This window comes from Harpia harpyja, chromosome Z (assembly GCF_026419915.1).
Source record: "Harpia harpyja isolate bHarHar1 chromosome Z, bHarHar1 primary haplotype, whole genome shotgun sequence".
Taxonomy (NCBI): domain Eukaryota; kingdom Metazoa; phylum Chordata; class Aves; order Accipitriformes; family Accipitridae; genus Harpia; species Harpia harpyja.
In genome coordinates this window covers 74,159,157-74,173,322 of record NC_068969.1, presented here as the reverse complement: position 1 = coordinate 74,173,322, position 14,166 = coordinate 74,159,157, and the positions used below count along the sequence as shown (strand labels likewise).

At 39.7% G+C, this 14,166-nt stretch overlaps 1 protein-coding gene across 3 annotated transcripts in view; it reads left to right on the top strand.

The window, feature by feature from the left end:
- TLE4 (TLE family member 4, transcriptional corepressor) overlaps nucleotides 1-13,929 on the top strand; it is a 99,722-nt gene extending 85,793 nt beyond the window's left edge. For all 3 annotated transcript variants that reach the window (XM_052777140.1, XM_052777139.1, XM_052777138.1), the window contains 11 exons: nucleotides 117-170; nucleotides 816-968; nucleotides 2,217-2,349; nucleotides 2,621-2,814; nucleotides 2,998-3,074; nucleotides 6,731-6,980; nucleotides 8,061-8,308; nucleotides 9,270-9,417; nucleotides 10,017-10,167; nucleotides 10,485-10,561; nucleotides 12,211-13,929. In XM_052777140.1, coding sequence (XP_052633100.1) covers nucleotides 117-170; nucleotides 816-968; nucleotides 2,217-2,349; nucleotides 2,621-2,814; nucleotides 2,998-3,074; nucleotides 6,731-6,980; nucleotides 8,061-8,308; nucleotides 9,270-9,417; nucleotides 10,017-10,167; nucleotides 10,485-10,561; nucleotides 12,211-12,318 — 1,593 coding nt within the window. In that variant the 3' untranslated portion in view covers nucleotides 12,319-13,929. The remainder of the gene's footprint in view (nucleotides 1-116; nucleotides 171-815; nucleotides 969-2,216; nucleotides 2,350-2,620; nucleotides 2,815-2,997; nucleotides 3,075-6,730; nucleotides 6,981-8,060; nucleotides 8,309-9,269; nucleotides 9,418-10,016; nucleotides 10,168-10,484; nucleotides 10,562-12,210) is intronic.
- The last annotated feature ends 237 nt before the right edge of the window (nucleotides 13,930-14,166 follow it).

Genomic DNA, 14,166 nt, shown 5'->3' with positions numbered 1-14,166 from the left:
GCTACGTTGCATAGTTCTGAGCAGTCTTGCATTTCATTGGTTTATTTTTCTTAGTACTTAAGAGACGTTGCGATATTAAATAAATGGTTTTAACACATTGTGACTTGTCATTGCAGGACAGTGATGGTGAAAAGAGCGATGACAACTTGGTAGTTGATGTTTCCAATGAGGTATACACAATAGTGTTTTTTCTGCCTTACAGTGGTGGTGGTGGGGATGTCTTCAGTGGTTTCTGTGCATATTGGGTATATGAATAAGATTACAGCCTTTGCCTTCATAAAGGAGCTTAAAATGCCTGAGGGAATCCAGTCAGGTCGTCTTTCTTTAGAATGCAAATCAGATCTGTAACACTTATTTCTACAAAGGACCTTTTTGTTTCTTATATGAACCAAAAGTCTGCTAGAGGTATTTGAAGCCTGGCCAGCACAGCAGATAAGATGCAGCTTGTAACGGTATCTGTGTTTTCTTTCAGTCTGGCCATGACTTCATATGCGAACTTAATAGGCCTGCCAAGTGCCTCAAACCTTTTCAATCTATCACCTGACAGATGAGATTTACTTGCCTATTTCAATATCCAAAGATTTTTAATATTATTTTTCATGGCTAATGGCATGAAATTTTAAGACTTTCTTAAAAAAAAAAGTTATCTTTCATTATCCATCTCAATTTTACAATATTTTCAGCTAAATCAATTAAGAACTGAAGGAAGATGTCACTTTCTATGACAGATCTTCATTCCAAAGTGAGAATTGCTCAAGACAAGCACTAGTGGCTAGTATGAAGTTTTTATACTAACCCATGTTGCTGATGTTTAGGATCCTTCCTCTCCCCGGGGGAGCCCAGCACACTCTCCACGGGAGAATGGCTTGGACAAGACTCGGCTGCTGAAGAAAGATGCACCGATTAGTCCAGCGTCTATTGCATCCTCCAGCAGTACTCCTTCCTCCAAATCCAAAGAACTTAGCCTTGTAAGTGCTTCAAAATGCTCCTGACCCATGATCGTATGCTGAAACACATGCTTATTGGATTTCTGTCTGGACACAATTTGGATTTCCACAGCTATCAGTAAAGCAGTATGAAGCATCAATTTAAAATTTATTTAATTTATCTCTTCAAGGGAATTTAATAAAATAGTAAGGAGAAAGTCCACAGCCTTTTTTTTGGGATAGGAAGAGGTTATTTTCACTGGTGGTGTGGGTAGATGATAGATGTGCTATGCTGAGAGATGTTTTTCTCCTCCCCAATATGAAAAACTGCCATTCTGAGAATAAATAAAAGTACACAGGGGTTGCTTGAGCTGTTTTCCTGTGCAGTGGTTTATAGCAAATTCAGTTCCCTGCTTGGATGTGATTTGGTTGTTAGCTTTGTTTGAATTACCAGGCCATATACAACAACAATAATTTTTATTTTCTATCTAAAAAGTAATCTGTCATTTACAAGAGCCTTCCTTGACTTGCATCACAAATCACAATGCAGAAAAAGAGCTGCCTGCAAGTTGGGGGTGTTCTTTCCTTTCCCGTTTGTGACCACAGTTAATCACCTTCCTGAGCTGCACAGTAACTCCCCTCTCAGTTCTTCACAGGTCAGGGTACACAATTATTTAAAGAAGTAAAATAAATAAAAAGAAAGCTTAAAGTGAATGTAGTGCTCAGAAAAGGTGATGGAATGACAGGTTCAGGCCTGGGAGTCAGGGGTTCGTCTTATGAACAAGCTTGTCACAAGAGCGGCACTGCACAATTCGTGACTTTATATCCATCACTGTCTCTGTCCTGTGTTCCCAGTACCATGTTTGGGCATGAGTTGTTGGTTTTTTTCCTGGTCTTCTTGTCCACCCAGCAGTGGCCTCTCACAGAAACTCATAATCTTAATGGGAGCAGGTCCACCATGAGCAGAGTGAGACCACCGACAGATTTCATATATGCTGCCAATGTAATTGTTAGATGACCATGATGTTCAGTCATTGACCTCATTCTGAATCATATGGATGCCCCTGACGAGGAAAGCTGTGAAGGCTGTAGTTAATTCCCAAAGCCATTCCGTCTTTTTCAGTATCTCTGCAGCTTCTCTTTATTGCCAGGGACTGTTGAAATCCAAACCCAAAAGCTAAATATCATTAGTCACGCACACTCTGGTTGTCATTGGCTCTCTTTCGAACCACTAGCTAAAAAAATAAAACAACTAACAAACTGTCTTCCTTTTTCCTTTTTGGTGATTAGAATGAGAAATCTACCACTCCTGTGTCCAAATCAAATACCCCAACTCCACGGACTGATGCCCCAACTCCAGGCAGCAACTCCACTCCCGGACTAAGGCCAGTGCCTGGCAAACCCCCAGGTGTGGACCCGCTAGGTTAGTGTCCGTATATTTCAATGATGTGAAATGGTGGCCATTTGTCCCTAGCCAGGCTCCCATCTACAGTGATGAGGCAGTATATTACAGCTGCTTAAACTGGATGCTGAGCTGGTTCTTCAGCACTTTAATACAGTGTGTGTGTATATCTATATCTATCTATCTATCTATCTATCTATATATCTATATCTATATTACTGTTTGCCAAACTCATGTTTCATCTGATGGGTCTGGGCTGGCTGTGTGACTTCTCTCTGTTTGCCCTCAATAGCTTCAGGTTTAAGGACACCTATGGCGGTGCCATGTCCTTATCCTACTCCGTTTGGGATCGTGCCACATGCTGGTATGAACGGAGAGCTGACCAGCCCTGGGGCTGCCTATGCCGGTCTACACAATATTTCCCCTCAAATGAGTGCAGCAGCTGCAGCAGCAGCAGCAGCGGCAGCTTATGGGAGATCTCCGGTGGTAAGTGTTTGCTGCTAGTGCATTTGGTGTTGAGAGCAGTTTATATTAAGACCTGCGGGGTTAAATCTAGTTCAGTCTCTTTGTAATTTGGGGAGTATGCTATGGAGAACATGAATTAAACAGTCTTCTTTGCCTAACTCCATCTTTAATACACCTTTTTGTTTTGCTTGGGGAAAACTATAGGTTGGTTTTGATCCACATCATCACATGCGAGTCCCAGGCATCCCTCCCAATCTCACAGGCATCCCAGGAGGGAAACCGTGAGTATCAAACGTTCAACTTTAAAAGTCAATCATATGTTGAAGTTGTGTTCCCTTGCTGGTTGGAATTCCCCTTAGCTACTGAAAACTATTGTGTGAATAGAAATAAGAATAGCTCTTTGGCAAGGGCAGGAGAAACACTGTTTAATCTTAAAGTTGCATTTGCAAATTTGTTATGAAGACTAATAGCAGCTGACAAGGACTGGGTGATATAGGGCAAAGGAGACAGAAATAAATGGAAAAATGAGCTGAACTTTGAGGTGTTACATGCTGAATCTGACTGGTTGGTCTTATATGGAAACACAAACTGGAACGGGATCTTGGCTTTCCATCTCTACTGTACTCTGCTCACTTTAAAAAAATGATTTCTTTGTTCACAAAACCCTTGCAATTACTTGGAAACTTATCAGCTGTTATAAACAGGAGTGTGCAGAGAAAGGAACACTGACATGTTTTGTTTGATTGAAAATACTGGAAAGAATTATTGTATCATAATGTTCAAATTCATCCTTGATGGAACTGACCGTAAAAGGTGACCTGCTGTACCAGGCTTCGCTTGTTGTGAGCCTCAGAAAAAGAATTACACAGATATGAAGAACTCTCTGCTCACATCCCTCTTGAATTAGAGAGGGGAAAAATAAAACAGCGATGCAAACCATATTGATCCAGATTTTATGTAAGGGTCTTCCAATTCCATTTCTTGCGTGACACTTGTGGGAAACTGTGACCAGCTAATACTGGAGAGTTTGAAGGGCAGGGGATGTTTGTGCCATTCCGTCTCTCACTCTTGTACGTATGAACGTGTTTGTGGCAGAGTGGCTGGGGGATATTCACAAACTTCTATGCATGTGAGTAAATGCATACTCCTACCTGCCAGTGAGCTTGTGTACATGCAGGTTTAATAACATAGCATGGTGACAAGCAATCAGTCCTAGTGCCTGTAACTCCTCTTGTACATATGTGTCACACAAATTGTAAACCATGTCCAGCTCTCTCAGACATCACACACCAGTTACCACCTCAAGTTGACTTTTCTGCTAGTTGCACCGCCCTGTTAGGTGGCTGTGTAAGGCAAGTATGGAAATGAGTGTGCAGCGGCTTCCGGACCAGCAGCTTGCATTAAAAATTCTGTGGGGCACAGATCTTCATCCTACATATGCGGCAGGCACTTAGAAATGCCTTGAGGTAATGTTCAAATGTTCAGCGGGTTCAAGGTCATCCTTGGTGGAGTCAGTCGCCCAGAAGGAAGGGTGACTGGCTCTACCAGGCTTTGCTTGCTGTAGTCTGAGGAACAGCAATACCAGGGGTGTGGAGACCTTCCTGCTCACCGGCTCACATCTCACTCATGTTAGAGATGGGGGGAGTAAAAAGTGAGGCAAACTGAAATCAAACTGGTTCAATTGTGGTGCATCTCCGAGGTTTTTGAATGTTGTTGTTACATTGATGACTGTTTCAAACATGTAAATGTAGCTGTCACTTGTCAGACGCAGGGCCTGAAAGCTTTGAAATCTGTGGTTGTTTGAGCATAATTGCATTGATTTTTCTTCATCTTAAGTGCGGTACTTTTCACAGCTATCATTCAGGATTGTTGCTTTCTCATTTACTCTTCATTTTCCCTTAGAGCAAAAGTTGTGTAAATTCTTCACGCTGTTGAGTGTCTGTTGAAAGGGAACAGGCATGTGTAGCACATTAGGGATCTGGCCCCTAATAAGTCTCTTTTCACTTTGGAGATACATCAAAACGCTGAGGATTGTATGGTATATAAATAGAAAAGGTAGCTAATGTGAAAAGAAGAAAAAAGTGCTCACCAGGTGTTTACTGTGTCAGATATTTGTAAGATATTTAGAGTACTTCAAATAAGCAACATGTGGTGTTAGTTCTCAGAGTGGAAAAAAACCAAAACCACTCAACCACCACAAAACCAAACCAAGCAACAAAGCAACAGTTTAATCACACATGCTGGTATGGAGTAAAGAATAGAGTGAGAATAATGTAGTCACAGATCACTCCAGATCTGTATACTTATAAGCATGCTAAAAATCACTTTGGCTGATAAAAGTATCATCAGTGCTCAACATGGCTCTGCAGAGAGTGACTGCATACAGAAATCAGAAAAGATGATAATGAAGTTCCACTTGTTTTGTTAGAGATTTCAGGTGACCATCAGTTGCTTTTTTCAGTACCTTACTGCAGCAAACAGAAATTAGGGAGATAAGAGGAAGATATTTCAGTTTTCTGCAGTGATAATTGAACCCTAATTCTACTCATATAGGCAGTTTGCTGCTTCTGACAACCGCAGAAATCTGTCCTACCCTTTCCTGAATGTGTTTAATGTCAAAAAATGGAGAATGATGATACGATCTGTCACTCAGACCTGCCAGAACAAGGAACAGAGCACAGGATGAGAAGAGTATGTAAAGCTCTGGGAACAGGGCAGAAAGGTGAAAATGCAGTTGCATTTTGTCCCACTGAAAATTATTGTTCTAGTGTTAATGCACTATGAATCTTAAATAACAAATTCAGTAGTTGAATTCTGAAGGCTGCCTTCCTGAGTGACTTTGAAGCAACAATTAAGGAAGTGATCTTCCTAAGTATTCTCATAAAATGATTTTTTTTGTAAGCTATTCTCATCCCACCATTGTGACAATGGATTTTTCATCAGTACTATAAGAATTCTTTATGTCTAAGGAAATTAAAGCCTTCCTTTAAGCATACCTTGCTATGTGTAGGTGAACCCTCTTGTAAAGTTTGTGCTCTTGTAATAGATGTGATGTGTCACGTAGCATCTCAGAACAAGACAATTTCACAACCTAACTGTTCTCCCTGGAAAATATTTTGAGATAAAGTTGTTGATAGGTTATTCACAGGTGGCATAACTGGCAGTCACACAACACATTCTTTCTCAGTGAGAGCCCTGATTCTGGCAAGAGAAACTGGGATTTGTGGTTGTTGTGTCAGGTCCACACACACACCCAAAAAAAAAAAAAAAGTGAGCCCAAAAGAAGGAAAAAAATTCCAGTGCATTTTTGCTGGTCTGTCATGTCAGATGTCAGCAACCGTGCCTTGAAGACTTAACTTCTTGATGGTGGAGGTTTCACTGCACCATAAGGTACAGTGCTGGGCAGTTTCGCTCAAGGGGAATGGGACCTGTGGTGCGTTCAGGGCAGCTTGGCAGCAGTCCAGCTGAATTTTGCACATTAGAGTCAGTAAGGGAGCAACCAAATGTCCCCTAGCACTCAGCTACCTGCCATGCTCTGCAGCAGCCAGCCAACTATTTCTGTCTTCCACGGGGCCCTGACCTGACCTTTCTTCCCTTCTCTGCATGTGGTGGTCTCCCTGTGCCCCAGGTTTAAGAGTAGCATCCTGTATCCTTGCTCATGCCAGAAATCATCATTGCATGTGTTGTAAAAGCTCATTTGATTGGTAGATGGTGCTTGACTTTCCACATTAAAAGAAGAGTACCTAAGTTTGTGCTTTGAGGGCCATGCTATAGATAAATAAATAATTTCTTCTTCACATAGTTAAAAAGATTGCAAAAGTAGCTGAGCGCACAATCTGAATGCCCGCAATGGAAACACACCTTTAATTATGTTTTCTTAAATAGGCTTCAAGAAGAACTTCTTAAATCTCCCCCTATCTTTTTTTTTTCCCCTCAGAGCATACTCATTTCATGTAAGTGCAGATGGTCAGATGCAGCCGGTTCCTTTCCCTCCTGATGCCCTCATCGGTCCAGGAATCCCTCGCCATGCCCGTCAGATCAACACTCTGAGCCACGGGGAAGTGGTGTGTGCAGTTACCATCAGCAACCCCACGAGACATGTGTACACGGGTGGGAAGGGGTGCGTCAAAGTCTGGGACATCAGCCACCCGGGCAACAAGAGCCCTGTCTCTCAGCTGGACTGCCTGGTAAGTGATCAGCAGCATATGACAGTGGAAGAAGATAGCAGGTTGTGTTAAGATTGAAATGATACCATTAAGGTACAAAAAACCAGTGGCTATTTGAGTGCTGTCATTGGTATCGAAGCTTGATATTTCATTTGTAATTTTGTTTCTTTGAGAACTGAGTTTGAAGTATATTCCTTGTCGTACTTGTGGGTTTTGCCCCCAATGAATCAAAACATTTTTAATATCCTAAAATTGTATTGGTAGGGGGAAAGATCAAAGACAGCACAGCAAATACTGTTTATAAACTTTGACATTTGTTGGCAGTCTTAAAGCTTGATATCCTATCATGCTAAAAATTGCTGTCTTGCAGCTGTATTCTCTGAGAGTATTTGAAGATTGTGTCACATAATTTGTGTCTGTGTATGTGTGTGAATGCATTGCCCTGTCTTAATGTGATGATTAAAAATATCCCTGAGTGTTACTCACAAATTATTTGAATGTGTTAACAAGATGAACCATTGTTATCAGCTTTTCTCATGTCATTTACCAGTTCTTGGTAAGATGTTGCTTCTTGTGACAGAGGCAGTAAAATGAGAACTGTGCAGCACATGTAGACACATAATGAATTGCTACCCAAGTTGCTACACAAATGAAGAAAATTGCCCAAACATTTTCCTCTGACATCTCCTAGATGTGGCAGCAAGTCTCACTGGAACAGAGGCGGGGGGAGTGTGCAGGGAATTTGGTACTCCCCCATGCCAAGAGGTTAATGTGCTGAAATAAACAGAGTATGAAAATGTAACTTTCTACACAAGCTGTTGAATACAGCTATCTTGAATTGTTTTGGGCTGGGTTCAGCTCTTTGCGTTTTGATGCTAATTAAGATTAAATATCTCTCACTACTGAATTTTGTAGATCAAATTTAAGTACTTCCCTAATGTCATGTAATTTTCTGGCATTAATACACTTTATCATTGTCATAAGTATAAATGGCTCATTAAAACCAGGAGGGAATACAATACTTTTATGGATTTCTGCTCTCATGTTAATGCTGTTTTCCTTTCCTCATGAGTAATCTCTTGATGGCTTCTGTCTCCACAGAACAGAGATAACTACATCCGTTCCTGCAGATTGCTCCCCGACGGCCGCACCCTGATTGTTGGTGGGGAAGCCAGCACATTATCCATTTGGGACCTGGCAGCTCCAACTCCTCGCATCAAAGCAGAACTGACATCTTCTGCTCCAGCTTGCTATGCTCTAGCTATCAGCCCTGATTCCAAGGTCTGCTTCTCTTGCTGTAGCGATGGGAACATTGCAGTGTGGGATCTGCATAACCAGACTTTAGTAAGGTAGGTTGACAGAACTGGATCATCAGGTTGTGAAGAATTAATTAGGCATGGCCTTACATGCTCTTCTGTATACATACGCTGTTTTCTCCATGGTGTTTGCATAGCTGCTTCCAGTATTTCACTGCTACGCAATAGCCATGGTAATACTTTGACAAAAGTCTATATCATTGTTTATAGGTTTTGAGAGTTTCATAATTCCAGGCCTGTTGAGCAGCCCATAACTATAATTTTCTTAGATCAGCTGGTGTTGACACTGACGTAGGTTCTTTGAACAGATGGTTTTCTTTGTTTCCATGCAATACACTGTGCCCACACTCCAATCTCTTTAATCAGTGCTCTGGCAAATAGGCCTTGGGTAAAGATGTGTGTAAATTACCGCATTGCAAACTTAGCATCTTGGGACTACGGGTTCCTGCTCAACAGTAATGTACAGTAAGCTAGGAGTCAGTCATACAGAGCTTCTCTATGCACTGCACTGTGTGCATGTCATTATATGTAATATATCAGTATTGCACGTAAAGGCAGGCTTTTACTCCCTGGTGTTCCCATTTAGACTGCTTTTTCTTCCAACTTTGTTGGTGACCTGCAGATTCTTCTTAAACCAAGTGAATTTTGATGATCATGCTACATTCCTTTGGGGGGAGTGAGGGTATTTTCAGTTGAATAGTGGGTATCACAGTCAGCAGCAAAGATCCCCAGAGTATCTGACTCGTAAAGTGTGCTTTTTGAAATCAAATTAGCATTTGGCTGTCTGGCCTGATTACTTCATCAATTCATCACAAAAGTCACATGGTCGTCCCAGAGTTTATATTAATCTCAGATTGCTATTGGAATCTATGTTAGTGTTGGTTTTAATGGCTGCATGTCAGGGACTGAAAGAAAAAGGAGGTATTTTGTATACCTGCTCAGAACCAACTCTTCCCAGTGTGAGAATATGCATACCTTCTTTCAATATTTTCAGGCAATTTCAGGGCCACACGGATGGAGCAAGCTGTATTGACATTTCTAATGATGGCACCAAACTATGGACGGGAGGCTTGGACAATACAGTCAGATCCTGGGATCTCAGAGAAGGGAGACAGCTACAGCAACACGACTTCACATCACAGGTTCAATCTCAGAAGCTTTGGCATGTTAAGAAAAATCTGTCATGGTTTTCTAAAACAAGCACTTTTGGGTTTTGTTTGGTTTGTTTTTTTTAAAGCAAAAAAAGCAGGCTCAAGGAGAACTCTGAAGAATTTTTCACTTAGTATCATGCTCTTTTTTTCTTTTTTTTTCCTGATGTGGCAGCTAAACATCTTTCTGGATTATGACCATTTGACAGATTAGTACTTCTCCCATGAGAATAGTGGAGAATCCTTTTTATAAAAAAATTGCCAGATTAAAGTGTTCCTGTGTGCAGTCTGTTCCCATTTCTGGAGACTCTTGTTCAAAAATATTTCACAAAAACATTTTTAAATGCTGTCAGATAAGCAAGGACATTAACTTTTATAGCTTGACTCAGTGCTTTACTATTACAGTTTTAATTGAGCTTTGTTTACATGAACTAATTTATCTTGAATACTATAGTAATTGGATTATCATGTTTTTACAACTATAGTAGACAAAAATGTGGTTTTGCATAGTGTTAACAGTGTAGCAAGAGTCAGCTTTGAATATCTCAAGCTCATTCCTTTACTGATTGAAGCATGTGTTGTGCTAATTCCAGATCTTCTCACTCGGCTATTGCCCAACTGGTGAGTGGTTGGCAGTAGGAATGGAGAACAGTAACGTCGAGGTGCTGCATGTTACTAAGCCGGACAAGTATCAGCTGCATCTTCATGAGAGCTGTGTGTTGTCACTCAAATTTGCTCACTGTGGTAAGCCAATCTTTCTATGCCACTGTTTTCCCTCCCGAGAAATTTGTTCAAGATTACCTTTCAATGAAAGTAGGTGTATAGTTTAAAATTAGATGTTAAGTATTAAAATTACTTTAAAAATTCTATATGACTGCTTTTTTGTGTGAACTGCTTATGTTGTGATCGAACATTGTAGTGCAATCACATGAAAATGTGACTGTTCTTTGGATATGTTTTCCATTAATGTGTGAATGCATTGTTTTTAGGATTAATTGGTTTCTTGGGGTGCATTCCTTGAAAACAAAATGTAATAATAACATTTAAACAATCTGTTGCAGGCAAATGGTTTGTAAGCACTGGAAAAGATAATCTTCTTAATGCCTGGAGAACACCTTATGGAGCCAGTATATTCCAGGTAATAATCTCCTAAAAGCTATTTTCCACATACATTACAGTGCAGTAGAGCTGCACATCTCAGGGTCTGTCATTAGCTTAAAGAGTTTTTAAATGGAAATTCTTGGCTAATTACTATGTTCCTTTAAGACTTTGTCTGTAATTAAAGAGAGATACACTTTTGGCCTTTCTAACATTTGAGTAATTTAGCTCTTAGAACAAAGTAGCCCTTTAATCCAGAATTGGTTTTAATACCCTTCTTTCTCACCTTTTTGTGTGTTGCTGTAATACAGTACCCAAGTCGTGTTGTTAGGTGAGCATTCACTGAAGGTCCAAAATGTAGCTAAACCAGTGAAAGTCATATTCAACATGAGTATTTTTCTTGGATGAGATGTGTAAAGTCAGTGGACTGGACCGGCAGACTCCTGATGTATCCTTATAGAGACGCCTCCTGGAGTGTGACTGGAAGTTGTAACCTTTCTGTAGTCTTTAATCCCTCTGTGTGCAATTTTAATGGCACTTCAGTGCCATTAAAGAAAAGTGGGATTTCTGGCATGGTCTTCTCTTCTTTCACCTATTGGTACTTTAAGGCTGGGAATTTTTTTAATTAAGGTAACTGGTGTTCAAGTTTAGATGGTCAGGTCTCACCTGTACTGATACCTGCTGTGTCTCTGCCTTTGGGGACAGTGCATTTTGCCTTGACATGAGAAAGCTGAGGTCTGAGTTTTCTTAGTGGAGGCTATTCAGCTCTGGAACTACCTCCCACAGAAAGCCCAAATTGTCCTAACAAGAACACATCTCCCTTAAAAGTGATGTTAAAACCCCAGTGCAGCTTTGTTGATGAGGGGTAGAGAAAGAAACTCCCTGTGCAGTGCAGCAGAGGTTTCTTGGCAAAAAATTAGCATGTTTGGGAAGTGTTTAGCTCTTGAAGTGACAGGCAGAAAAGGATGCAGACATGTGTTATGTAAAGAAAACATGCACTAAAACAGCAAGTAAAATGTGACAATATGTACACATCATCTCAGAAAAGACAGAAAAGCTGGGAGAGACAGAGCTACTGCATACTGGTGTATCCTGTCTCCCATTCACCTGCTGTACACGGTTGCGCATCCTATTCCACCACAGTATCTTTTCATATTTGCATCCTCCCTGATAATTTAAATCCCTTTGTGCAAGGCTTTTGTCTTCAGTGTTGGGGAAATAGTGTGAGGAGATACAGTTACTTCTGTGGAGTATCTTTGTTTCATACCTGTGGGTGGGTAGGTCTTTGTAGTGCTTCTCCATACGGCTTTCTGGTTTACAACAAAAAAGGGAGGGAAGAAGAAGATGGCTTTTCATTCATTTTCATGCAAAAGCTAACGTGTAAAATATAAATAAAAACTCATTGCTTGTAGAGTATATATAAAGGACTGCTTCTTTTTGTTTGATTGATAGATTATCTCTAGGTCCATAACATTCACTTCCCTTTCCACTGCTGTTTTTTGTTGCCATAGAGCTTTAGGTGGAACAAGTTTGGAGAAACAGTCTTGTAACAAAAGCTGACACTATGGTACTGATACTTAAATCAGCTTTCGGTGTATTCCCTCTCTATAAACTCTTCCAGTTAATCTTCAAGCTCTTCTGGATTGAAGGATTGGAAAGGCATAATTTTCTTTTTTTTTTTTCTTGTAGTCCAAAGAATCCTCATCTGTGCTTAGCTGTGATATCTCTGTGGATGACAAATACATTGTCACTGGCTCTGGGGACAAGAAAGCTACAGTCTATGAAGTTATTTATTAGAGACAAATCTGAATGCAGACAGAACTCCTTCTCCTAGCACTTTGCTGTATATTCCTTTTTTTTCTTTCTAAACTGAGAACTTAAATGCTCATCACAGTTGTGGAATTTATTTTTACCTTCTTAACTTGGTATTGATTTGTGAATGCTCTTTAAGAACTTGTGATACCAAATTGTCAGATATCTACTTGGAAGAAGATGGAATAAGCATACTTAACAGTGAACTTGACTCTTTAATTATGTATTATAGCTGTAATGTATTTATTTTGTTTAAAGAAGGCTTTCTAACAATGAACTGACTAAATAAAGCTGCCTGGCCCAGCTTTAGTTTGAAAGGTACATTGTATACTTTGTGTTTTTGCAGGTGGATGAATTGGGGATCTTGGAGAAGGATGTTCAGGAGATAGTTAAAGTTACACTAAATAGACTTGTAGTTTCTATTTAAAAAAAAAAAAAAACTTTGTTATATTTTTTAGTCCCGTTCTTGGATGAGACCTCTAAGTGTTATTACAGTATAAATATTTGGTGGGAAGATGCTGTATCTTAACTATTTTAGACAGTCTTGGAAACTTAGGAAATTGCAAACTGTAGCCAGTAATCTACATGCCTGTGATGAATGGCAAATTCAGTTCACATCTAAATTAAATTCACTTTAAGTAAGAATGTGCTAATTTATATATTTGCAATGTTAATATAGCATCTTGTGTACAGAATTGTTCTCAATGCTTTTCTGTTGATAAACATAAAGCATTTTGGTGTCAGACTAGGTTTTTTAATATAAACACCTCTCTTTGTTATATTGTAGAGAGTACAGTAAGTTGCCTCAAAGAATCACCTTTGTTACTTCTGGAAACTTTTGCAATGTTTCCTTGAAAATGGGGATATGTGTCTTTGGGCAATTTTTCAATTACAAGAGATTATGAAAAATATTTGATATGTTCTTTGGAAACTGCACTGAAATAAGAATGGATGCCTACCAATATACAAACTACAAAAGCAATGACCTCTGAGGTAGGATTTACAAGAGTACTCATTCCGACATACAAAAAGGAATGGATTCTCACTGGGATAAGGACTTGCTTTGTTTGCCAGCAGTTCAATCCAAGTCTTGACTGGATGTCCCTAAAAAGGACGCAGACTGAGCCATTGTGCCAGAGACAACGTGTTATCTTTTTATGTTGTTGTTGTTGCTGTTAAACTATGATCTGTGACTTTTTTTTTGAATGCTTTAAAAAAAATCTTTAAGTCTGTGGATCTGCTGATGTACAGTGCCTTTGCTGCTATGGATCAAAATCAAAAGACCCGTGTAGATAAATCTTATTGTATAAGTAGAAAATTACTTAATTTCATACTAGAAATGGATTGATGCTGCAAGTTAAAATGGACTGTTCATTGAAGTTCCAAATGTGGTAGCAAAAAATGGTGTCTTAAGTGCTTAGTGTTTGATGTCATTAACAGTTTCGTAATACTCTACATTGTAGAAAGATTTTGATACTAAACTGTGTCATTGTACATAGTTCTAATGCATTGTATTGACCACCAGTACTTCTATAATGGTAGATTATTGTTTGTGCATTCAGACTTTTAAGCATTAAACATAAGTAACTTCTAAGATGCATTTTTCTATTTTTTTTCTCCTGCCTCATTGTTTTTGCGTGTGATAATTTCAGTTATGTGTGCAGAATTCTGTCTGTAAGGACAACAGGCATTCAGTCACAGAGCGTGCCACTACCGATAGTTTGCAGTTTTGTCACTGAGAGACAATGTAGAGTTTCACAAGATTTCTCTGAGCTAGCAAAATCAATGAATTTGTAGTTTCCCAAGTTACCTGACTGCAGTGATTCTGAACTC